The 26,987-nt window shown below is 44.5% G+C and overlaps 1 protein-coding gene across 4 annotated transcripts in view; it reads left to right on the plus strand.

Annotated features, from left to right (window-relative positions):
- The window catches only part of CDH12 (cadherin 12), a 2,479,035-nt gene that overhangs the window by 2,411,949 nt on the left and 40,099 nt on the right, over nt 1–26,987 (plus strand). For all 4 annotated transcript variants that reach the window (XM_029590315.1, XM_029590316.1, XM_029590317.1 and 1 more), the window contains one exon: nt 12,420–12,537. In XM_029590315.1, coding sequence (XP_029446175.1) covers nt 12,420–12,537 — 118 coding nt within the window. The remainder of the gene's footprint in view (nt 1–12,419; nt 12,538–26,987) is intronic.

The following is a 26,987-nucleotide window of genomic DNA, read 5'->3' on the forward strand; positions in this document are numbered from 1 at the left end:
ATCCAACTATCTTTAAGATAGCCAGCAATATCTAATAGTACAACTGATTGAATATCCCTGCATAGTTAGCTGGATACGTTTATCTGGCTAACTTTGCAATCCAGCCAGTGACTGAATATTACCCCCGTGACTTTAAAAGCATTTTTCACATGATATGTAAAACTGTTTTTTCATATCGTTAGGAATCAATAAAAATTCACATAACAACTGGCACTCTGAAAAACAGAATTTGGTATACACAGCAGATTAATTAATTTGGTTAAACAACATCCTCATTACAGGCATACACCATTTAGTAAGTATAGATCAATAGTGGAGCATAGAGTAATCACTGCTAGACAACATCCAAATTATTCACTCGCTTTGTTTCCAAAATTACTGCAAATGGAGGAAGACATTCTTGCTATTGCTGACCTTATAGTACATCAGATAAACAAACAGAACTCTCAACATGAAATGACATCACAAACAACATAGCCAACAAATACTACACACTAATAACTAAATAAGTAAACCCATCACATAAAAACAAAAACATATGGTACTCTCCCGAATTAAAAAAACTAAAACGCGCCCTAAGAAACATAGAAAAGAAATGGCGAAACAACCCAACCCTCAGTCTACTGACCACATACAAAACCACTCTACACAATTACAGAACAATTCTTAAAACCAAACGTAATTTTTTTCTCTAAGAAAATTCACGACTTCCAATTCAACGCCAAAGCCCTCTTCTCATATGTAGCCGACCTAAGACATTTCCCTCGATAATATCTGATAAGGACTCCAAAGCCAAATATAATGACCTCGCCCACTTCTTCAACGATAAAATCACAAACCTAATGTCGAATTTTCCCTCAACCAACACAAACAAAATCGGCCTTCCAAAAAACCTAGACGCTACGATGCTTTCAAGACCACTTCCACGTCTGAAATTGAAACGATCATAAAAATAAATAAATCCTGCAACACACCCAGCCGATGCAATCCTTATAAAATCCCTAAAATCTATACCAAACATATTAGCCAAACCCTTATCTGAAATCATCAACACATCCCTAACACATGGAAATGTCCAAGCGCAATAAAACAAGCCATGGTTAAACATATCTTAAAGGAACCCAATTTAAACCCCCCAGAACCAGCTAACTTCAGGCCAATATCCGTTCTCCCCTTCTTAACTAACTACTTGAAAAAGTAGTAAGCTTCCAACTATCCGAACACTTAGAGAAACACAACATTCTATACCCATTGCAATTTGGTTTTCGCAAGTTCTTTAGCACCAAAACACTATTAATCTCCCTCACCGATACAGTCCTCAAAGGAATAAATAAGGGCCAATCCTATATTCTAGCAATGCTGGATATCTCAGCAGCATTTGACACCATCAGTCACACAACTCTTATAGACAGTCTGATCGAAATTGGCATAATAGGCTCTGCCCTATGTTGGTTCAAATCTTATCTAGAAAACAGACATTACAAGGTCAAAATAGGCAACAGTGAATCTGAACCTATCAAACTAACCTGAGGTACGCCCCAAGTTTGCTCACTAACATCTGCACTTTTCAAAATCTATATGCTGCCCATATGCAAACTTTTATCCGACCTAGGACTCACACACTTCATCTATGCAGCTGATGTCCAAATTCTAATCCCTATCACTGAATCCATACCTAAATTTCTCCAACTTTGGGAAACTTATCTCATGGCTATCAACCAACTACTCGCCCAATTGAATCTTGCCCTGAATACCTCCAAAACTAAACTCCTAATAATAAATTACAAACTAAATGAAAAGACCCTTACTGACATCAACTCCCATCATCCTAAACACCCAATCGCGCAAGATTAAGAGACCTAGGCATTATCTTAGACAGCGAATTGAATCTAAAAAAATTCATAAACACAACTATGAAAGACTGCTACTATAAACTGCACGTACTAAAAGAATTAAGATCCCTGCTATATCAAAATGTCTTCCGAACCGTCCTTCACGCAATAATCTTCTCTAAAATAGACTACTGCAATACCATACTTCTAAGACTCCCTGCTACAACTCTCAAACCCCTCCAAATGCTACAAAATGCCACCGCTAGAGTCCTCACAAATACATGAAGAAATGAACATAACACGCCTCTTCTGAAAGACCTTCACTAGCTCCCGATCCACTTCAGAATTCTATTTAAGAGTCTAACAATATTACACAAGACTCTACATAATCAAAACGTACACTGGGTAAACTCTTCCCTCCACTTCCAAACCCCAAAAGTAGCCACCAGATCTGCTAAAAATGGAACCATGCACATACCCTCACCCAAACTAACACGCTTAGAGGTAGATCTTCAAAACATACGCGCACGCATACTTTTGTTCGCGCCACTGGCGTGAACAAAAGTACAGCAGATTTTATAAGATACGCGAGTAGCCGCGCATATAAAATCCGGGGTCGGCGCGTGCAAGGCTGCGCAAAATCAGCAGCCTGCGCACGCCGAGCCGCACAGCCTGCCTCCGTTCCCTCCCTTCCCCTATCTACCCCACCCCCCAGCCCTACTTAAATCCCCCCCTACCTTTGTTGGGCAAGTTACGCCTACTTGAAGCAGGCGTAACTTGCGCGCGCTGCCCCGGCATCCCCCGGCACAGGCCGCAGTGCCGGGGGACTCGGGACCGCCCTCCCGGCCCGCCCCCAAATCATCAACACGCCCCCGGACCGCCCCCTGCCCCCGGACACGCCCTTCCCACCCCTTTTACAAAGCCCCGGGACTTACACGCGTCCCGGGGCTTTGCTCTCCCCGGCGGCCTATGCAAAATAGGCGCACCGGCGCGCAAGTGCCCTGCGCGCGTAAATCCAGGAGGATTTACGTGCACAAGTTTTAAAATCTACCCCTTAATCTCCACCAGGGAACAAGTCCTATCACTTGCTGGTCCCTCCATTTGGAACTCAATGCCCCTAGAATTAAGACTAGAACCCAACACACAAAATTAAAAAAAACCTGGCTATTCAAACAGGCCTTTTCATAACTCCCTCCCACACCAACAATCATGCCCCTAACGTCAACTATCCTTATTTAATAATCCTTGTACATAGTTTTTCTCCTGTGTCACCTATGTTTTTGTCATGATATATATATAAAAATGCAGTTTTTTAGCTGTTTGTTCTCACTCTGCTCACCCCAAACCTCTTCCGACGACCTGTAATTTAACTTCTCTGAATTTTTGTGATTTTTCTTACAACGTTTAAAATGTAACTTCTTATTCTTATGCTACCACTATGTTTATCTATATGTTTCACTGTAAACTGATGTGATGTGCAAATGAACGTCGGTATAAAAAAGCTATAAATAAATAAATATTCTGATTTCAGTGATACTGACTTTATTGGACCATCATTTTTATAGATCCTGAGCAACTTGTTGTGATGGAGAAGGTTCAGAGAAGGGCAAACAAAATGATAAAGGGGATTGAACAGCTCCCCTATGAGGCTGAAGAGGTTAGGGCTGATCAGCTTGGAGAAGAGACGGCTGAGGGGGGATATGATAGAGGTCTTTAAGATCATGAGAGGTCTTGAATGAGTAGATGTGAATCAGTTATTTACACTTTCAGATAATAGAAGAACTAGGGGGCATTCCATGAAGTTAGCAAGTAGCACATTTAAGTCTAATCGGAGAAAATTCTTTTTCACTCAACACACAATAAAGATCTGGAATTTGTTGCCAGAGGATGTGGTTAGTGCAGTTAGTGTAGCTGGGTTCAAAAAAGGTTTGGTTAAGTTCTAGGTGGAGAAGTCCATTAACGGCTATTAATCAAGTTTACTTAGGGAATAGCCACTGCTATTAATTGCATCAGTAGCATGGGATCTTCTTAGTGTTTGGGTAATTGCCGGGTTCTTGTGGCCTGGTTTGGCCTCTGTTGGAAACAGGATGCTGGGGTTGATGGACCCTTGGTCTGACCCAGCATGGCAATTTCTTATGTTCTCATGTTCTTAACTGTAGGGAGGGGAATGGCTAGAGTAGTGGGCAATGTATTATTTTATTTATTTTCTGCCCTTCAGGTATTTTGCAATGGATTACATTCAGGTACTATAGTCCAGAAGGCTCACAACATAAGGCGGAAAATTACTATACTGCTATATTTTACTATGGGAGGCGCAAAATAAATATTTATGTGATATCAGGCCTTTCCTCAGTAAAATATCACAGCTTTTTCCCATGATATTTTCTATTGTGGAAAAACCCAGGATAAAAAATATCACAGGGAAATGGGAAAAAGAATGCACAATGGCAACTACTGCACCCAAGGTCTCCATTGCGTTAAAGGGCTGTGTGCCCCCGCATGTGGCCCCGCAGTAAATAAATAAAAATAAAATCTTTAAATACCATGTGGTGATGCCCTGCCCCCTTCAAAACCCCTCCACTTTAAATAAATTTTCCCTCAGGGGCATGTCCCGAGCCCTCCTCCGTTCCGGCCGTGCCGGAGGTTTGCGCACCGGCTGGCTGCCGATGCGCGTAAGATATGCCTGCCAAGAAATAAAATAAGGTGGGGGGCATTTAGGTAGGGCTGCGGGGTGGGTTAGATAGGGGAAGGGAGGGGAAGGTGGGGGGGCCGGAATAAAAGTTCCCTCCATTGCTGCTCCGATTTCAGAGCGGCCTTGGAGGGAACAGGGACAACCGTTGGGGCTCCCTCGGGCTCGGCACGTGCAAGGTGCACAATTGTGCACCCCCTTGCGCGCGCCGAGCCCAGATTTTATAACATGCACGCGGCAGCGTGTGCATGTTATAAAATCAGGCGTAGTTTTGTTCGCGCCGAGTTGCGCGAACAAATCTACGCCCGTGCATAAGTTTTAAAATCTGCCCTATGGTGTCAAAATGACCTTTTCATATTGCAAGAATATACGAACATCAAAAATGAGAGCCTATTGGTTTTAAACTTTGTAGACATTTAAGCACAACTTTGTATCTGGTAACAAAGGAGGATTGAATGTGGTACTCTAAAGATCAGTGAGAAAGCTGGTCTGAACTCTACAGGTAGATGCAAATTACATCCTTTCATTGCACAGCCTTCTTTTAAAAGATATTTTTGCATTTTTTTTTTATTTTTTCTGGATATGTGCTTTGGTATATGTATGTGTATTTGTCAAATGGTATTTATTCATTTTATATATTTTTTATTTATTTTTATTATGATTTTATATGTTTTAATTTTATGTAATAGTACTATAGAAACAAAGTCTCTATGGAAACATTTTTTGTGAGGTAGTAGTCGTTATAAATACAAACAGAAACAAAGTGACTAACTCACCTCTACCATCAACATTTATATTAATGCAAAACTAATATTTAAATTACCTCATACTGGGCATCATCGTGAATGCACAATCGTATAAATGGACTCAGCCATTCTTTATAATCATAGGTCAATAGAGGATGATATTACAACTTTTTTACTTTGCCCTTGCATAGTGATTAAATGCTTGCATACAGGCCGATGCAGTAAAGTGCGCTCAAGCTGAGCGCACCGTTAGCCCCCATTTGGACGCGTGTTTTCACGCGCTATTTTTACTCCTTATACAGTAAAGGGTAATAGCGTGTGGAAAACATGCGTCCAACCCCCCCGAAACTAATAGCGCCCGCAACATACAAATGCATGTTGATGAGCCTATTAGTCCCGCGCGATACAGAAAGTAAAATGTGCCGCCAAGCCGCACATTTTACTTTCAGAAATTAACGCCTGCCAATTTCAGCCGGCACCGGGAATCATAGCGACTTAATAACATAGCAATATTAAGTCGGAGGCCCCAAAGATAAAAAAAACAAAAAAACAAAAAAAACAAAATCTACCCTCGGCCCGCGGGTTGGAAAATGGACGCTTAATTTTGCCGGAGTCCGTTTTCCGAACTCGTGGCTGTCAGCAAGTTCGACAACCAACGCTGGTAAAGTTAAGCGTCGGCTGTCAAACCCACTGCCAGCCGCTTCTGTTTGTTTTAATTTTATGTAAGCCATTTTTATTTACTTATGTATGTTAATATATATGTTTTGGGGTAGATTTTCAGAAAGTGCGATTTGGCGTACTTTTGTTGGCGCATCAGGCGCAAACAAAAGTATGCTGGATTTTAGTAGATATGTGCGTAGCCGCGCGTATCCGCTAAAATGCTGGATTGGCGCGCGCAAGGCTACCGATTCTGTATAGCTGGCGCGCGCCGAGCCGCGCAGCCTACCTCCGTTCCCTCCGAGGCCGCTCCGAAATCGGAGCGGCCTCGGAGGGAATTCTCTAACGCCCTCCCCTCACCTTCCCCTCCCTTACTCTACCTAACCCACCCGCCCAGCCCTGGTCCGTAACCACGCCCCCGGGCCCGCCCCCGAAACGCTCCCGACACGCCCCGAAAACGCCGCGCGGATCGGGCCCGCCCCCCGACACGCCCCCTCTGAAAACCCCGGGACTTACGCGAGTCCCGGGGCTCTGCACGTGCCGGTAGGCCTATGTAAAATAGGCGCACCGGCGCGCAGGGCCCTGCTCGCCTAAATCTGCCCAGATTTAGGCGGATTTAGGCGAGCAGGGCTCTTAAAATCCACCCCTTTATGATTATTGCAGTCCCTGAAGCAGCTCAGTGAAATGAGCAAAATTCGACCAGTTGGGCTTTTACCTCTACTAGACCACATTGTAATAAAAGAATCCTTTTCTTTACCGATCTATTCTTCTTGGTTGCTAAGTAGCTGCTTTGTATACATTTGCAAAATGAATGTATGTTTGCAAATCTCCTACAAAGCAGTTCTTTGTAATAGGAGTGTATTTGGGATCAAAATAATGAACAATATCCCATTATTATTCATTAATGACATATCACAGCTTAGTAAATCCCCTTGTAAGTTTGTACCTGAGACAATGGAGGGTGAAATGACTTGTCCAAAGTATGAGGAACAGCAGTGGGATTTGATCCCTGGCTTCTGTAGTTTATAGCTTAGTGCTGTAACCACTAGGCCAGTCCTCCACTCCAGTGAAGCCAGGTTTCAAATCAAACCACTGACACCAACACATTTCATGACCTTCATCAAGTAACTTATCTCATGCTGCTTTAGGTAATTACCTAGCTACTAGCAGCTAAATTTTAAATCCCCTGCACATGGGGAAAACGGGAGTTATGCTCATGGCTAGGCCTTGTGCGCGCTGCGCGCATTTTAGAAGAGGTCCAGCCACGCACATAACCCCCGTTACACTTACAAGAGCCAGGCCTCTATCAAGGGGTGGCCCCGGAGATAGGGAGGAGCAGTCCAGGGGGTGGGGCGGGACAGAGCTGGAGGCCGCCAGTACAGGGGCCATTTGCCGCTGTGCCGGGGGATTGAGCGCCAGCAACTTACACCAGCTCAGGAGGGAACTGGGGGAGGCCCGATTTTGTTGCAGTCCATTAACAGGGCAAATCTCCCTGTGCTGCATGTGCAGGCCTGGATTTCATAACATGCGCGTGCATGTTATAAAATTGCGCGTCCATGTGCGCGCGCCGGGTAGCGTGCGCACATGGAGGAGTGCGCACATGGAGGCACACACGTATTTTTTAAAAATCTACCCTTGAGTTCTCTGCTGCAGGAACTGATCATACTAACTTGTAGCCATCTTGATTAAACTTCAAAAAGGCAGGATTTAAATTTGTTTGCATTCCAAACTTTAAGCTTTTATTCTTTCATAAAAAATTATTTCTGCTAATAATACTTTTCCAACTATTTAATGAGCAAACCAATTTCTCATTATGTTATGAATGGACCACTCACAGATGCCTGTCTACCTTTTCTCTGCAGCTTTTTGGCAGTGATTAGAATCATTTACTTAAAATCTAGTTAAGTTTTCGTACACACGCATGCACATTGCACACACACACACCACACTGGAAGCAAGACAAAACTTAATCAAACTGTATCATTGGTGAGGAAGTTTTTTTCTCATATCTAATCTGGTACAGGTTTTACAACATACACTGCTTCCTTATTAATTCACATTTAACTTTCTTTCTGTTCCCCACTGCACAAATCCTCAAATGTCTTTGGGTATTGCTACAGCAGTAGGTCTGGGAAACACTCTTGCCTGACACATGTGGACTAATGCCTCCCTTTAAGAAGGGGGTATATGAAACATATGTTTCTTTATCTGTAGTTTATCTAAGGTAACCACATCGAGAACATTTCTCAGATTCCTCTTTTTCATCAATCTCTGCCAGGGTCTGTCTTTCCACTTACTGCCTATTGACATGTTTGAAATTTTAGAAGGATGTTATCCTGCATAAAAGATAGGCATTTGAGAGAAAAGAAATAGGAAATAAAATGAAATTTACTATTGTGGCAGGTTATTTTCAAAACAAAACGATTTAAATCCCAATGAAATTTTGTCAGAATCTTGTTTTGTTTTGAAAATGTACAAAACCAAAAAAAAGTTATCCATCGGCCTAGGCCCAAGGCCAGGGCATTACCTAGGAAATAGGCTGAGACCCAAAGCAGGAGCCGCGACCTACTCCCAAATGTGACACATGTGCCTTAGCCTAGGCCTTGGTTCGACACAGATGCCGTGGCGTATGCCAGAGCACGATGCTGAGATCTCAGCCTAGGACCTGGCCCAATGCTGGGGCCATGGCCGAGACCTGAACAATGTCCCAGGCCCAAAAAATTTGCCAAGGTCGAGAAATTTTCCAACCTCGAATTACCTTCTCCATCAGAGCTCAGATGCCAACCAGAAACCGAATCCCAACACCTCGGTCCAGAGGCCCAGTCCAACACTTGGACCTCGGTCCAAGTGTTGGACCTCGGTCCAACACTTGGACCTTAGACCGAGGTCTAACACTTGGACCTCGGTCTAAGCCAAGACCAGGACCCAGAACTGACACCAGGTTTGGGAACAAGCCAAGGTCATAGCAACAGGCCTGGGCAGATTGGGACATTGGGCCTGGGCTTGGCATCAATACCTAGCCTCTGGGCCTGATCCCTGCCCTATGCTGATGCCCACGCATTGAGACAGGCCCCCAAGCCTGGGCCTTGCGTGGAGCCTAGTTTGAGGTCGTGGCAACTTACCATGGTCTAGGCATACGGAAGGCTGAGGCTTTGGTCTGGGTCTTGGCCTCATCTGTGGATCCCCTCCAGATCAGGTAAGTAGGGGCTGTGGAGGATCCTGGCCTCTGCATTTTTCTGGGTGGGAGGGATGGGTGGTAGGCACAGGAGGCGTGGGGGGACCCATTTCTTTTTTTTTTTTTCGCCTTTTTTAAATATTTGTTTTCTTTTTTTAAACTAAAGGAACAAAATAAACCTCAAACGAAACTACACATCTAGACCTCTCATGACTGTAGCTAATTCAGACTTTAATTAGTTCCCTCCTCCTGGATCCTATCAGTCCTCATCAGATTCTTTCATTGAGGATACAGCGGGAAGCAATACCTTATTTAGCTATCTTCCCTTTCAGCTTCTCAGATCTTGTTTGAAGCCTTTCCTGTTCTTTAACTCTGCAGTACTGCACTTATACTTTGACAAATCACGTACCAAAATAATACCTTTAGATATATATATATATCTGGCAGCTGCAGCGCAGCTTCAATCAGAAACAACCTTTCCTTGTGATTTTCCTGATTCTTAAACTTATACTTCTGATTATCCTCTTTGACAGCGATATTATCTTCTTCCTATTCGTATATCTACTGCTCACTGTCAGAAATCTGTATTCACTCTCTTTCTTCTGTTTCAAGTTCATCCTTATGTTTTTCACTATTCTTTTCTACCTCACACTCAGGCCGATACAGGACAGTGCGCTCCGACAGAGCACACTGTTAACCTGCCCTTGGACGTGCGTTTTCCCTTACCCCTTATTCAGAAAGGGGGGGGGGGGGGGCGCGCGTCCAACCCGCGGCACTTAATAGCGCCCTCAACATGCAAATGTATGTTGATGGCCCTATTAGCCATTCCTGCGCGATACAGAAAGTAAAATGTGCAGCCAAGCCGCACATTTTACTTTAAGAAATTAGCGCCTACCTTTGGGTAGGCGCTAGTTTCTGCCGGCACTGGGAAAGTGCACAGAAAATCAGTAAAAATTGCTTTTCTGTGCACCCTCCGACTTAATATCATGGCAATATTAAGTCGGAGGTCCCGAAGAGTAAAAAAAGTAAAAGAAAAAAAGAAAAAAAAATGTTAAATGGGCCGGCGGCTGTCGGGCCGAAAACTGGACGCTCAATTTTGCCGGCGTCCGATTTCCGAGCCCATGGCTGTCAGCGGGCTCGAGAACCAACGCCGGTAAAATTGAGCGTCAGCTGTCAAACCCGCTGACAGCCGCCGCTCCGGGTCAAAAGGAGGTGCTAGGGATGCGCTAGTGTCCCTAGCGCCTCCTTTTGCCTGTTTCTACCGCACCACCTAATTTAAATACAGAATCGCGTGCACAGGCGAGTGGGCGTTCGTCCGCTCTCCCGAGGACTTTACTGAATCGGCCCGACTGCTTGTAGAAAATAAGCAAACCTCTGTTTTCCCCTTACTCGAGAATGAATTGTGCTCCTTTACTTTTGCAAAAAGAATAAAATCATGGGTCTTTACAAGCCTGGGAAGGACAACTCCCATATTTAGCAATATATTCTATTATTAATTCTATCTTATTTTAATAGGTTGAAATTCTGCTCTGAAACTTACCTGTGCTACTATCTGCACAAAACAGGGAATGCCAATGAAACCAAATGTAACCACAGTAATTATATAAATGTGTAAGGCCACAGAGCAGAACTATTACCAAATTCCAATAACTTTATCATTTAAAAAAAACACACACACTTCAATGTATCTTTCTTAGGCAACCCCACCTAAGATTTATATCTGGAATCTAAGAAACAGCAACAATTTTACAATTGATCAATTACTTTGATCAATTGGCCGGAATGAATCCTTCCAGGTATGCTGGGGAGGGCAAAGACTTATTAATACTGATGTTTCCTGCTCCAAGACCGACCCTGTATGCTGGATTCTTCACCATCACCCCAGGTCACAGAGCAAACTACTCGGAACCTCCTTTGATCTCATATGTGAATCATTTTCCCCTATGACATGTCAGCCATGCTGCCTGCTGCAAGACAAGAGTTCGTGCCAGTGTTTACAGACAAATTTCATCATTCAAGTTACTAGAGATCTGACTTGCCCTATTGCTCCGGGATACAGACTATCTGCCGAGCTATGGATACCAGATCTACGTTGTCCTTATGATAAGCTCATACCAGCCTACTTGCTATATTTCCTCATCGTGTGCAGAAAAACCGCAACAGAAATGCTGACAACAATGGGGCTTTTATCCCCCCTACTAGATGTTTCAGCATCATGGCTCCCTTCCTATAGCCTTAAATAACTCTCCTAGTTTCTTCACTACTTTAACCAACATCAAAGTCCCCATCCTTGGCTTTGAGTTGCCCATCATCACCCATCTCTTGAGTCAAAAGTAAGACCTCCTCTTGGTCAATGGCTTCTCTTAACCCTGACCTCACAAGTTAAAAGCAAGGGCCTTCCATGGCCCAATCGAACCTCTCCATTCCCCTCCCTCCTTCTAGTCAGGCAACCTGCCATCTGCCTCACCTCTATTTGTCCAATTAATGATAGGAGCAGGAGAAAGAAGGCATTCCTTCTGCCTCACCAACTCTGAAATAAAAATTGGCACCGGAATGGGTGTGGAAGTGTCACTGACCCAGCAGTGGCCCTTAGACTTCGGTGGAAGAATTATTTGAAGCCACGGGGAGCCTTGATCTTGGCTCAGGGGAGCTTTGTACTTCAGACCATGGGAGACATTCTTTTTTTCATTTGGAGTGAGGAGAAGGAGGATCAGGCCATGAATGGTCCTTGATGTGTACTCTGGCACACAGGAGATGGCTTGGCCAATATGGCAGTCATGTTAACCTGCTGAATAGACAACAAAAAAAACCCTTAAATATACCTCCTGAAGTGCAGTTAAGTTTTAGTGTTAACCAGTGACTTAACATAAATCACGCTACTTCATTCAATTTGCACTAGCCTTAGCCTATTTTAATATTAATAGCTGCTTTACATGCATGTGCAGGCTGCGGTGCAACTCACATTTTTTTCCTGTTAGTAAACATTAACAGAGACTAATGTGCTAAAGTGTATTAAAGGTCACAAATGTTAATTGTTGTAGCACAATAAAGCACGTAACATGTTTAATGCATATTAACGCTTGTATTAGCATTGATACACTTCAGTAAATAAGATCCTTAACCTTGTTGAATTATGTAGCAAAGATTGTTTTTTCTCTCCTTGCACATGGCAAGATTTTGTGGTAAACAAGACTGGAATAGAATCCCTAAATGTTTTCCTTCATTTTATTAGAGGATTAGTAAGAAAAGTTTCCTCCAGATAATTGCAGCATTTTACAAAGACGGAACAAGACTGAAACACAATTTATTTATGCTTTCAGATAATACAAATCTTCAGTGCTGTGGACAAAGATTTGTCACCTGCTGGGCAGAATTTCTCCTTTAGAATGGTATCAGACACTTCCACAAACCCAAATTTCACAATCCAGGACTTCCGAAGTAAGTCTTTCCTACTGATTTTTCCTTTCCATGCTACTATATGGAATATTATACACATGTTTCACAAGGCTCAAGAAAAGAGATGCTATCACTGATATGAGAGAAATTTAGTCATTTAGAACAACAGCAAGAATCAACTATGAAAGCATTGCATCATAAAATTCAAGTCAAGTCTTATATCTAAAATCATTACATTAGTTTATCTATGAAAGGGAACATTTTTTTCTAAATATAAATTATAAACATATATAGTACTACCCAGAAGCATTGTACTTTTACAAAATTTATGGCCAGGTTCATTAAGGGCCAGATTTTAAAAGGGTTACGCACATAAGGTACGCGCGTAACCCTTTTAAAAGGCTCCTGCGCACGCCGAGCCTATATTGCATAGGCTTCCGGCGCAGGCAAAGCCCCAGGACATGCGTAAGTCCCGGGGCTTTCTTGTGGTGGGCGTGTCGGGGGGGGGGGGGGGGTCGTGATGCGTCGGCACGTCATCGGGGGCGTGTCGGGGGGGCATGACGCGGTCGGCACGTCATCTGGGGGTGGTGCTGTGGGCGTGGTTTTGGCCCGGGGGCGTTCCAGGGGCATGGCTGCGGCCTCCAGACCAGCCCCCGGACCGGAACATGGTGCGCAGCAGCCGGCCCGGCACACGCAAAGTTACACCTGCCTCGAGCAGGCATAACTTGTGCGACAGAGGTAGGGGGGTTAGATAGGGCCAGGGGGGTAGGTTAGGTAGGGGAAGGGAGGGGAAGGTGGGGGGAGGTGGAAGGAAACCCTCAGAGGCCGCTCCAATTTCGGAATGACCTCGGAGGGAACGGGCAGCGCGCGCAGGGCTCGGCGCGCACAAGTTGCACAAATATGCACTCCCTTGTGCGCGCCGACCCCGGTGTACTTTTGTTCGCACACGCGCTGTGTTTTAAAATGTACCCCTAAGGCTTTTCTCCCATTTTGTGTCTTTGGAAAAAAAACCCATTAGTGAACCAGATCCTAAAAGGGAGATTTATTAAGCCAAAATAGTTTATCGCAGGAAGGGCAGGATATTGCGATGGGAATTCCAATATCATTGAGCCCTTCCCAGACAAACTATCATGACAGTACTGCAGTGCTATTTTTTCTCACTTAACAACCTTGCAACAAAAACTTGTGCTGTGGTACAGGGCCTACCTGTACCGTGGCAACCTACCTTGGCAGGGGCTGCCATCAGTTAAAGGACCTAAGGCCCAAAAGTCACCCCCCCAATGAGTCAAAAAACACCAAGGAGTCAATGGCGAACCCCGCCTCTCTCCCTGCTGCCTGCCGAGGCAGCTCTGGCCCCCCAAAAGAAATAAAAAGTTTGGGAAACCACATGGTGATGGCCCATTCCCTTACTCAGCTTTTTCCCTTAAGCTCCCACAACATCTAACTGCCCCTTCCCTAACATGCATCTACCCAATCCAAAGACTAAAATATCCTTAGTGGCCAGTGTCCCCACTCCAATCAAAAAATTACTGTGGTGGTCTGGAGGGGGCAGGCAGACTATCGCCTCCCCCAATCCTCTAAATGAAGTAATTGGTAGTCAGTGGGGACCTGGAGCACCTCCTAGCTCCAGACCTTTTGACCTGACCTTGCCACTGTCAATTGATGGGGCAGAGCAAAGTTGGGGACTGGACTTAGACCTCAAGGCTAATTTTGACTAATTCAAAGGTGTTTTTTGGGCACCTTGGCCCTTTAATTTTCCTGCGGGATGATGAGGGACCCACATTAGAGCCCTGATGCTCCCTCAGGAAAATATCTACACCTCCCTCAGACGTGCTAAAATAAAAGGGCAGAGTTTTTCTAAGTCATCCACATTATTGTAACATAGGAGTGCCTAAGCATAAGCTGTTTTGCATACATTAGGTACTTTTATGCATGCAAATGCATGCAAAGTAGCTTATTTCCATAGGAGGAGTAAATATTCTGTTATATTGTATGATATCATGCGATAGTGCCGTGATATGGTGTTATCACATGATAAACAGCATTTAAAGTGTGTTACACACTGTTTAACTCATGATATCGTCTTATCGCACCTTAGTATCTGGACCTAAGATGGTGTTTACTATCTTACCAAATTTAAAATGTATTTTCTACAAAAGCAGAAAATTATTATTTTTTTTTTTTTAAAAAAAGGTATATTTTTCATTCAGCCAAAATGGGTCCAAGTGTTTTTTGTGGGGGGTTTGGGTTAGGGGAATGAGCTAGGGGAGGCATGTGATCGTACTACATATGTCTGAAAGCACAATAATAAAAAAAAAAAACCAGCACTTGGAAACGATTAGGGATAAAATAAAGTACTTTGATAACTCATTTAAATCCCACGAAGGGATTATTTTCAGGGCAAAAGCATTCATATAGGAAACACTTTAAATACTTTAACAATTATCAGGTATATATTGATTGCACAAATATGGAAGAAACACAACAGGAATGAATGTATCACCAGATATTAAAAAGCATGATGTATTCAAATGACGGGGGGGAATAACCTCTTACAATTTACTTACTCTCTTTGGTTTATCGCGCAGCAATTTTTGAGTGATGGCATTTTTTTTCTTTCATTAATTCAGAGAATTACCTTGCTCAATGGATTCACATTCCAAGCACCAATTATATTTTTTCAACCTAAATGAGTATATGCAATATACACACTTTTCTAATATTCACAGCAAATAAATATGAAATGAATAAACTCCACTGGAGCTCTGTTGAGTGTCATAATCTGATCAGCTGCTTGTCTGCATTAACAAGGGCTGGGATGTCTAGTGTAAATGTAACTGACAACCCTGTTTTCTATAATCAGTGGTTTTAAAATACGAGTACATTTACCAGGTTTAATTCTCAGATATCTGATTGGCGTTGGCTAACAGAAAATCGACAGCTCTCTGAACTCTGACAGTTTGTAAAAAAGTAGAAGACAAAAAGAACAGAAGAGAACAATTGCTTGGCTGGTTTTAATGATTAAGCAAAATAAGAGACTGATTTGTTCCCTGCCAAAAACAGCACTATTATAGTCAAAGCAAAGGAGCATTAACCAAAGCTAATCTCAATCTTGAAATGCCACTTAAACCTTCTTCCAAGATAGGAAAGCTGTATGACATTCAGAACACACAGCCATTCAGTAATTGGGAGAGAGGACCCTTACCCCAAGTACAACTGTGTTTTGGATCATATCAGCCACATTATAAAATTATTCGCCATAAAAAAATAATTGAATTAGTTTAGATAACTGTTGAAAATATGAATTTCTTTGGAAATTATTTATGTATGTATGTATTTATTTATTAAATGTATATATCACTCAATCAGCAAAGCTATCAAAGCAATTTACCAAAAATATAGCATCCATAAATAAAACATATAAGCAATATAAATACAAATATAAAACAAATGTCTGTTTGTAGTACTGCATGAGTAATCATGATGCATCAATTCTTATCTTAAAGTCTCTTGCTGTCCAGTGTCCATTCCAGGGCCTACATAGCAACATAGCAGAAGAAGGCAGAAAAAGTCCAATTGACCATCTTTTCTGCCCTGTTATTCCTGCCTTACCAAGGATCACCCCCTTATCTTGGACAGTGTCATTGTTCTCTGTTCCCCATCAGCTTGGATAGATGAACATTTAAATTTACTTCTTACTCAGCACCCTTAGGGGTAGATTTTAAAAAGGTGCGCGCAGGCACGCGCAAGTTATACAATCAGGGGTCGGCGTGCGTAAGGGGGTGCACAATTGTGCACCTTGCATGTGCCGAGCTGCGCTGCCTTCCCCCGTTCCCTTCCCCCTAACCTGACCTTCCCACACCTTCCCCTAACCTTTCCTCCCCCTAGCCCTACTCTAACCCCTCCCCCAATTTTTTATTTTACCTTTTGCGCCTGCCTCTGGACAGGCGCAAGTTGACACACCGGCAGGCTGCCGGCACGCGATCCTTCCACACAGTGGCAATGGCCGCTGTGTTGCAGGCCTCTGGTTCTGCCCCCCCCCCTCCCCCCAGACCGGACCACCCCTTTAGTAAAGCCCCAGGACTTACACGTGTCCCGGGGCTTTACACACATTGCCGGGACTTTAGAAAATAGGCCCGATGCGCGTAAGACCGGTTATGCGCATAAATTTGGAGGATTTACGAGTGTAACCTTTTTAAAATCCAGCCCTTAATTTTCCATGCTTAACGACAAAGCTTTGTAATAATCTAAATAGCCACCATTCATCTGGCCCATTATGCCCTTATGTTCTTAACTGATCTTTCCTAGTGTGACCTTTGTCTGAACGCTTGGCCTCCTAGGTCACTGTCTCCCTATGAGAGGATATCCTGCCACCTGTTGCATTGACCTAGGGAATTGCAGCTTTTCTTAAATAGCTACAAATTGAAAAGTTATTAATAATCTTCATCATATCACATATCATATTTTATTTCTGTATGTAGTGGTCAGATCCTCACTCTTAGGATTCTTATAAGTCCAGTTGATTATTTTTAATTCTACGGAGCTTACCAGTCAGACCCAGCTTCAGGTGACCTGCTAGACATACCCATAGATTCCTTAATATGTTGCCTCCTAAAACAATGCACTTTTTCTTTTTATCTTTACTCTAGATTTGTAGCCTGCTATTTTGAATCTGGTAATCCCAGCAGTGGTTGTCTTTCTGTTTTCTCTTTCACTTTTTCTCTGCAACTAATTATCCTCAGTACTTATCCCATTATCTTGAAGTCTGTTATTGCTTCAGCTTCCACCATTTGCTCTGTAAAGATGTTGTACAAATCCACTACCCTTTCCTTGAAAAAAATATTTCTAACATTGCTTTTGATTCCAACCAATTGCATCTGTTTACCATAGCCTCCTTGTTCTGAAAAAAAAAACCTTTCAATTGAAGATTTACTTTGTGTGTTTTATTAATACTTTTCAAGTATTTGAATATTTCTGTCATATCTTCTACCCTAGGGCATGCCTATTTAGATCCTTTAATCTCACCTCTTAGAGATTTTGGTACTCTTTTGGTAGAACATTCCTGGACTGCTTCCACTCCTTGTTCTTCTGGAGGTACGGCTTCTAGAACTGTTTACAATACTCCCTTTAAGTTTTCACTAATCAGTTATACCTCTTTCTATGCAGCCTAGCATCGTTCTTCCTCTGGTCATGGCCTTGTCACAGTTGTTTTGCTAATTTGAAATCATCAGACGTAATCAACCTATGGTTTCATTACTGCTTTGTGTACTGCTCCCCTGGAGGTTTGCACCCCAAGAAAGTATTTCTAATTATCAAAGGGACTTTTGCAGGTAAAACTATGTTTTCCATGTAGAAACAAGCTTTAATTAAATTGCACTTATGCCCATACTTTTGGTAGATTTGGTGGGATCATTTTCAAAATTGACTTATACATGTAAGTTTGCTTTGAAATTTGGTGAAACTTGTATGCGCAGTTGCCAACATTGCTATGAGCAATGTTATAAAATGATTCCCAGATGCATAACTGCATTTTTTTTTTTTAGTATTGAAACTCAGATGCCAGGCAGTCGACTACTCCTCAAGCTTATTTAAATCACTTTTATTTCTCTATTTCTGTCTGCTCTCTCAGATGTGTCCACACAATTTCACATCAAACTTCCTCCCAGCCTCTTTGCAATATCAGTCCCAAAGATATTGAAAAGAGCCAAACCCAGCACCAATTCCTGAGGCATTCCATGCATCACTGGAGTTTTATCATAGGTAGATGTTATTTGTACTACCTGCAAAAGTCAGCAAAATCTTTGTTTCATGAATTTTAATATCCCGCTCTAAGATGCAAATCGCCCTGACAAAAAAAAAATTATGACTATATTTACTTTATCAGTACTATTGAACAAGTGATGCTGATTTTGCTTGATGTACTAAAATGGTGTGCTGAAGTTTCTCACAGTGCATATTTGTGCATGAAAAATTCATTACCTAAGCAAAATTAGCACTAGCAGATCACATTGTACACATTATAATTTTATGGTGCTATTTATGCCCTATCAAAAGCTATCTTCAGAAGCCTTCCTTATAAATATTCCAAAGAGTTAGACTGCAATTTTTAAATAGTCAGCAGACTCACTACCTCAGTAACATATAGTAAAAATAGAACCAGCTATGTTTCTTGATACTAGGGTAATTCTTTCTCCCACTGAATATCCTGATCAACAGAGTCAGTGGCAATACTCTAAAGCCAGTTAAATGGTTTGCATCCCTTAGATTTTCCACAATGTGGGCAGCGCGGAATAGGCTACACCCATTTACACCCCTCTTCCCCAGCTTCCCCTTGCCCCTCCCTTCCATCCTTACCATGCCCATATTAATCCACTCTCACACTGCTTAAGTTCGAAGATTGCTTTTATTGTTGGACAAAGAATAGCCGCAGCCCAAAACAGAACATTGCAAGCTTTGCACAGTAATATATAACATCACAACGTAACCCCAATCAAACAATGCTCCTTAACCTACGACTATACAGGGTTAACTTCTGGTGACCAGCGCCCTACTAGCAACTGATGAGCCAAAACTGCTGCTGGTGAACGTGGATACCCTGGCCGTAGAAGCTGGGATAGCGCAGCAGACACCTGTCCATAGTAGCCACAGAGTCGACGTAGGATGGGCTTACCATGACCCGACCGTGGAAGTCAGGGTCTTTTGGTCGAAACACTCTCAGTGCCCCCCTTTTCGCCCCCACCCTCGGCCATTGAAGCATCAAGGGTCTGGGTCATAACCTGTAAGGCCGCTTGCTTGTGCATAGGCTGCCTGCTCACGTGCTCCCGGGCCTCTGCCATGTGCAAAGGCCTGAGGTCTAATCCATATGGGCCTTGCTAACGCACTGGTCACCGCGCCGCGGGCCCTGGTAGCGGACCCGCTTACCATGGAATCCCCCCAACAAGCTCGGCTGAGGACATTTTTTCAAACTGACTTTGTTAACATCCTGCAGATCGATGTTAAATATGTCCCATCCTATATCTGACAAATGCACCCCATCTGGTCTGAACAAACCTGGGCTCTCATCTAGCAATTTGTGTTTTGCACACAGCCCTTTTATAGTAGGCATACATTTGCTGACCCATCTATTGATTTTTCTTCTCGCTATTGCTTGATGAGACCTCTCGCCCCTCCTGACCCTCCTGGGGTGATGCAGGACCAGACTATTACCGACTGCGGGAACATGTTAGCTAAACTGACCAGATCTTTTTGTATTTTTTGTGTGAGATGTACACTACGAGTTGACATCATGTCATTTCCTCCCAGAAGCACGATTATTGCCAAAGGGCGAGGGGTGTTGTATTTCTCCATGTCGAGGACAGTCGGCATCAGCTGGTCCCATCTCATCCCCGGGATCTCCTTCCATGCCAGCGAGATCCGATGAGCCACCATGCCAAGGTGTCCTCCCTCGGACCGCTCAAGGGCCCTCCTATGCGCCCATCATACATAAGAGTGCCCTATTATCCATATGAAGCGCATTTGTGATCCCTGATCTGCCAACAGATAAAGAATGTTACCAACTATTGCATAAAATACCCTTCTGGCTTCACATACAACCTGAACCTCCCAGATCACCATCTGCTGATGGACATTATCTCTCTTGCCTGCAGGCCTAACTCAGCCGCTGTGGTGGCAGCTCCTATGCGGAATGAATGTCGCATAGCCGCAACATCGGCTCCTACCATCTGAAGGGACAAGCGCAGCAGCTTACTATACTCGTACCTTGTTACTGGGCTACCATCAGCATGTACCAATAATTGCCCACCGCAAGGCGGGCACCGTTCCAAGTAAGTTCTTGTACAAAGGACTGGGCATTAGAGCGCACCACACCATTCCCGAAGGACTATCCTAGCCACGGTTTCCATTTTGACCGTTTTTTATCTGCGGATGCGTAGTTTTAGCTTATTGCATTCTATATCGATGTCCACCCTCTGGTGCCTGTGTGCGCTGTCAGTTCACTGACACGCAATGCCCCATAAAATGCCAATGAGAAAGTGCAGCGAAACAAGATGGCTTTGAAGCTATTGAAGCAGACTGATTTGAAGGCCGATAGTAAGCGTCTTAGCAAGTTGCATGTTATGGGCCTCCTAGAATCCTTGGGTCTGCCTACCTCCTTTGCCCAACCCACCATAACTCCTTTAACAGGGAAAAGCTCATTGCAACTAGGGAATCCCAATGCCCTAGAAAAGAATGACAAGCCCGCTAATCGATTGGCCACTGCTGCCCTGGACTTTCCTTGCCCTTTGCAGTGTAAGATGTATCTTATTAGAGAGGTTACAGATATGGGCCAAGTTTCACCCCTTTCTTCGATCCCAAGGAAGTTCTGGAAGTCACGCAATGCTTGGCAATAGCTTCTCGTGTTCTCTGATAAGGAACCCAGAATTAATTCCCAAAATCCGGGGGGCCAAGTTGCCAAATTTCTTCCGGTATGGGGTTTGAAGACAGTCGACCTTCGATGCGTGACATCGGAATGCGGCCCACTGGAAGCAGGAGAGAGAATCTGCAATATTATTTTGGACACCGGGGATATGTGCAGCGTGGCAAGAAATGTTATAGCATAGGCACATAAGCACTAGCTGTCTGATGAGGTTATTAGCCTCAAAAGTGCGCACTGAAAGGTCATTGATTACTTGCACCATGGCCAAATTGTCTGATCTGAACACAATATGGGACTTGGCTAATGATCTACCCCATATTTTGAGGGCAACTAAGATAGGGAACAGTTCGAGAAAGATTAGATCACTGGTGATCCTGGATTCATGCCAGCTGGGAAGCCAGTGCTCTGCACACCAGGATTCTTTGAAGCAGATGCCAAAACCTCCCCCCCCCCCCCCCCCGGAGGCATCCATCCATAGTGGGGTAGATTTTCAGAGCCCTGCTCGCCTAAATCCGCCCAAAACCGGGCGGATTTAGGCGAGCAGGGCCCTGCGCGCCGGGAAGCCTATTTTACATAGGCCTCCCGGCGCGCGCAGAGCCCCGGGATAAGATAGGGAACAGTTCGAGAAAGATTAGATCACTGGTGATCCTGGATTCATGCCAGCTGGGAAGCCAGTGCTCTGCACACCAGGATTCTTTGAAGCAGATGCCAAAACCTCCCCCCCCCCCCCCCGGAGGCATCCATCCATAGTGGGGTAGATTTTCAGAGCCCTGCTCGCCTAAATCCGCCCAAAACCGGGCGGATTTAGGCGAGCAGGGCCCTGCGCGCCGGGAAGCCTATTTTACATAGGCCTCCCGGCGCGCGCAGAGCCCCGGGACTCGCGTAAGTCCCGGGGTTCTCGGAGGGGGGCGTGTCGGGGGCGTGTCGGGGGGCGGGCCCGGTCGTCGCAGCGTTCCGGGGGCGTGTCGGCAGCGTTTTGGGGGCGGGTACGGGGCGTGGCTACGGCCCGGGGGCGTGGCCGCACCCTCCGTACCCGCCCCCAGGTCGCGGCCCGGCGCGCAGCAGGCCCGCTGGCGCGCGGGGATTTACGTCTCCCTCCGGGAGGCGTAAATCCCCCGACAAAGGTAAGGGGGGGGTGTAGACAGGGCCGGGCGGGTGGGTTAGGTAGGGGAAGGGAGGGGAAGGCAAAGGAAAGTTCCCTCCAAGGCCGCTCCGATTTCGGAGCGGCCTTGGAGGGAACGGGGGGAGGCAGCGCGGCTCGGCGCGCGCAGGCTATACAAAATCGATAGCCTTGCGCGCGCCGATCCAGGATTTTAGTGGATACGCGCGGCTCCGCGCGTATCTACTAAAATCCAGCGTACTTTTGCTTGAGTCTGATGCGCAAGCAAAAGTAGGCTGATCGCGCTTCTTTTAAAATCTACCCCATTATGTCTAGGTGGATCCTGCCAGAAAAGACTCCCACATGAATAAGTCCTGCCAGAAAAGACTCCCACATGAATAAGTCCTGCTTGATAGTGCTATAAACCCTTACACAATGGTGTTTCTTGACCCCCCCCCCTCCCCCGCCGTGGCCAAGGAAAGCCTACATAGGAAAGCGCTTCCCATTGGGATGACTCTGGAAACAAAGCTGAGTAATCCAATGAGGGACTGGAACTGATGAAGGGCCGCTTTCTTAGCACTACCTAAGTCCCTGATGGCCTCACGCAACTTGCTGACCTTGTCCGTGGGAAGTCTCGAAATCTGCGCTTCTGCGTCCAATTCAATCCCCAGGAATGTGATAATTCTGGCAGAGCCTTCAGTTTTTTCTTTCGCCAATGGTATGCTAAAGTCCCGTGCAACAGTTTGGCTAGTAAGTTTTAGCAGTCCCTGACGCCCCTACCCACTAACTTAAAATCATCTAAGTAGTGGACTATCTGCCTGGATCCCGATCGCTGCTCGACTACCCATTGAATGAAGGAACTGAACAGCTCAAAATATGCACAGGAAATCGAGCAACCCGTCAGGATGCACTGGTCATAGTAGAATTGGCCCCTGAACTGGAATCCCAATAGGTGGAACGAATCTGGGTGTACCGGTAATAATCGGAAAGCCGACTCAATGTCTACCTTCGCCATTTGCACCCGGTGCCTGGCTGCTTTAATGATTTCTATGGCCGAGTCAAAGGAGGCATAGGATACTGAGCACAAGCGGGGGTCAATCAAGTCATTTACCGAATTACCGGGAGGGTAGGACAGATTGGGTTTGAGCTGGAAACGACCGGGTTCTTTTTTTGGTACTATGCCCAAAGGTGAGACTATCATGTTTGGGAAGGGGGGAGTTCAAAAGAGCCGGCTATCCTACCCATTGCAAGCTCCGACAGAATCTTCCTCATGGCCTCCTTCTCATGCATGGCCAAGATTGCGCATTGCGTGGGGGGAACAGGAGATCTGTTTGGCACGGAATCCGAAAGCTGTATGTAAAACCTTCCGTGATCTTGGCCGCTTTTCCAGGGAAAGGGTAGCACTGCAACCAAGGCTTCATAATGCTAACGCTGATTGTTGTTGGGGCCAGAGACCTCAGCTGAGCGGCCAGGTGGCTGGGGTAGCATTCTGCAGTCTTTGCAGTTCCAACACTGAGTGGCCCGGTGTGAGCTGAGACTGCAAGTGGAGCATATGTGTTTAAACTTGCAGTTTGCCCACATGCAATGGCCTGTATTGAACTGCCTGCATATGTCTTGCCTCCCGCTTGCATGGAAAGCGAGTCTTTCCCATGGACCTTCTGAACTGGCCATTGACCTGTCATGCCAGGGAGACTTATGAAATGTCATCTCGTCTAGTCAAAGATCTAACATTCTATGTCTCCACAAGATTGAACTGTCTTGTGACATACTCTTTCTGAACCTTATGTCATAGTTTAACCAGGCCCACCCGGCTCGTTTCTGAGCTTTCATTATGGTATCCAAATACCTGATTAGGAAAGGCGTCTGGGTCACGTTCTACCACAACACTCATAAATATATGAAATGCATTCACCCAATTATGAATATTCTTTGAAATTTTTTGATCGCTTCTCTTTTGTATCATTCACCCCATCTTTTTCTTGACCTTCCATCTCACTCGCCTCGAGGTCTTTTATTAACAGCGAGAATATGTTGATAAATTCCAAATTTTTTTCTTAATTTTCTTAGGGTTGCTATGAGCTAAAGAACTAACCCCGCATAGGACTTCTTTATTAGAGAGAGCGGCTGCTCCAGTTTGGAATGTTGTACCAGGGATGAGGCTGCCTCCTACGGGCTGCATCGTATTTGGTTCTGGGATCATGTTCCAAACTGTTGCTGCTGAGCCTCTCTGCCCTGACGCGTGCTTCTTCTTGTAAGACTTCAGAGCATTGCGCATTACCTTGGCCAATGCAACCTCATCATCACTACTGCCAGTGGATGAACCAGTGTCAGATTCACATTGCCTCCTTACCTAAACCCATGCCTCAAGGGTTGGCTAAGTCTGTTACTGGAGAAGATGTTTTTGAGTTCCGCAGGGCGGGCCTTGATCTCTCTCTGCGCGACAACTTTTCGGGCATTGCAAGTCTTGCCATATGCTGCCTTATCCAATCCATGCCATGTGTTTCCACCTGTTTTTGAATTTCAGACATCAGATGATCAATATCGACTTGGCTTGAAACCCCTGAGTCATCTCCAATCCGATTTTGGCTATGGTTAGCCGCTCTCTTTGTTCCTTGAGGTTTCATGGTCGCCTTGTTGTTAATCCGAACTCTACTTGCCTTTGTTGCTGCATTCTCTTGACTCACCGCCTTTGACCTGCAACCTCTGATTTGCGGCTGGGCTGCAACAGTGTCTCTTTGCTTAGGTGCCATCTCTACCTGCTGGGTGCTGTGACCGCAAATGCTGTAAGAAAGTTAGCATTGCAGGCAAATTGTTGTACACTTTCAGAAGTCTTTCGTTAACCTCATTGTAGGCATTCGCCCGTTGTAACACAGCACCAACAACCACCACACAAGCTCTCAAATTTCCCACCCATAATTCTGCTTTCTTTTCTTTCTCCTTTTATAAACTTGACCGCCCTACCTTCCCAATATAGCCACCTTACCAACCTGGACAGTACCCTGCCAATATGGCCACCACTACCCTTACCAACATGCATGCTACTTACCAATATGACTGCCTACATACCGATATGGCCACTACTAACTAACATGGCCGCTACTTTACCAATAAGGCCTCTTTTTACCAATATGGCCACTGTCATTACCAATGAAGCAATAAATTTATCGGCTTATTATTATTAATTGTTGGAAAGAGTGAGATTAGCATCCAATTGAATTGAATATATATATATATATATATACATTCTTTTTTTATTTGCCCTTTACCAAAATGGCTGCTGCCATGTCTTTGCCAGTTTTAGACATGGCCGCCGCCATGCTCTTGATTTTGCATTCCTCGAAGATAGTCACTGCCTGTAGCAAATATGGCCGCTGCCACTCATGATTTCCCTTAAAGATGGCCGCTGTCAGCTTTTAACATGGCCGCCACCATATTGTTGTGCACCCACCAAGATGGCTGCTGCCATTACCCAATCCAGGAGGAACCATGCCTAGGAAATTACAAAATTAGTCTCTCAACGAAAAAAAAAATTTAATGTCCAGTTATTTGAATTTTGTAAATTTTGATATATGCTGCATCAGAACGCCAATCGACGTGTTCTTAATAATAAAGAACCGTCTGGTCTTTTAATCACTTGCGGCGAGTTTTATACTGATGGTGTGTGGCTTGTGCAGCGACCAAGCTTGCTGATAAATTTTACCAGTGTCCCAACAAACCCAAAGGTGATGTCCACTCTCAACCTGACAGCAGCCGGTGTTTCGCTATAGGTTATAGCTTCATCAGGGGTAGGTAAAGATGTTGAAGGTATTCTGTGACTGTGATGAACATATAATCAACCTTGGAATCTTTCAAAAAATATTTTACTTAGCTTTTTAGATGGAGAGACACCTCTTATCTTCGGACGCTGAGTCTCTAAACGGGTTTACCAAACGCTCCCTAGCAATCCCCACTTCTGTAGTTGATCTCATCAGTTCTCCTTCCCAACATGCTTTAATCATTTCTTGGGGGTGAGATCCTTCTCCACCCTTCAATGACTGAGATTGTCCCAAATCCTTCCACCCATCACCCACATCTTGCCACCATTCTTCGGTAATTCTAGCTATGAGAGTATGAATACTCAAGTCTGTCCATTAAAGATTGTCTCCCTTCCTCTAATATCATTCCCATTGAGCTTAATAAAGAAAGACCATCCCAGAGAGAGAAGCTGAAGAAAGACATGGCCTAAAGCTATACACAACCAATCATCAAAGAAAGGTCACCAACTCAACCATCAAATTTGATTGTATCCAATCTCTCATTTTAACACTTCTTCCCAGTGATATGCCTTATAAGGATACTCTCTTTCACATGTTCATTTTAACACTTCTTCCCAGTGATATGCCTTATAAGGATGTCTTCCTTCACATGTTGCAATGAAGGGAATCACTCCTCCCCCTGCCAGGTAAATATCCAACAGAGAAAATAGGCTCCAACAGAGAAAATAGGCTCCCCAGTGATCGTAATATACCCTGTTGCAATTGGGCCTAGGCTGCTGCCTAGATCCTTCATATCTATGCTCCCAACCCTCTTGCTCCACAGAAAAAGGATGAGGGAAAGAGAAGGAGCACATGCAATGATGGATTTAGGATTTTTCTCCCCTACCCCCATCCATGAACCAGGCATTTATAACATCTAGAAACTTTACCTCCCCAGCATGTCCCGATGAGACATTTACCCAATCAGTATTGGGGTAATTGAAATGTCTATTATTCTGTTGCCTAATTTGTTAGCTTTCCTAATTTATGTTAGTTTTTCATTGTCTGTCTCTGCATCCTAGCCGGGGATACAGTATTATACCCCCACTGCTATATTCTTCCCTGCACATATGGAATTTCTACCCATAGAGATTCTGCAGCGTATTTTGTCTCCTACAGTACTGTTATCTTTTTGACTCTGTCATCCCTAACATACAGCACGACCCCTTTAACAGTTTGATCTGGT

This window comes from Rhinatrema bivittatum, chromosome 2 (genome assembly GCF_901001135.1).
Source record: "Rhinatrema bivittatum chromosome 2, aRhiBiv1.1, whole genome shotgun sequence".
Lineage (NCBI taxonomy): Eukaryota > Metazoa > Chordata > Amphibia > Gymnophiona > Rhinatrematidae > Rhinatrema > Rhinatrema bivittatum.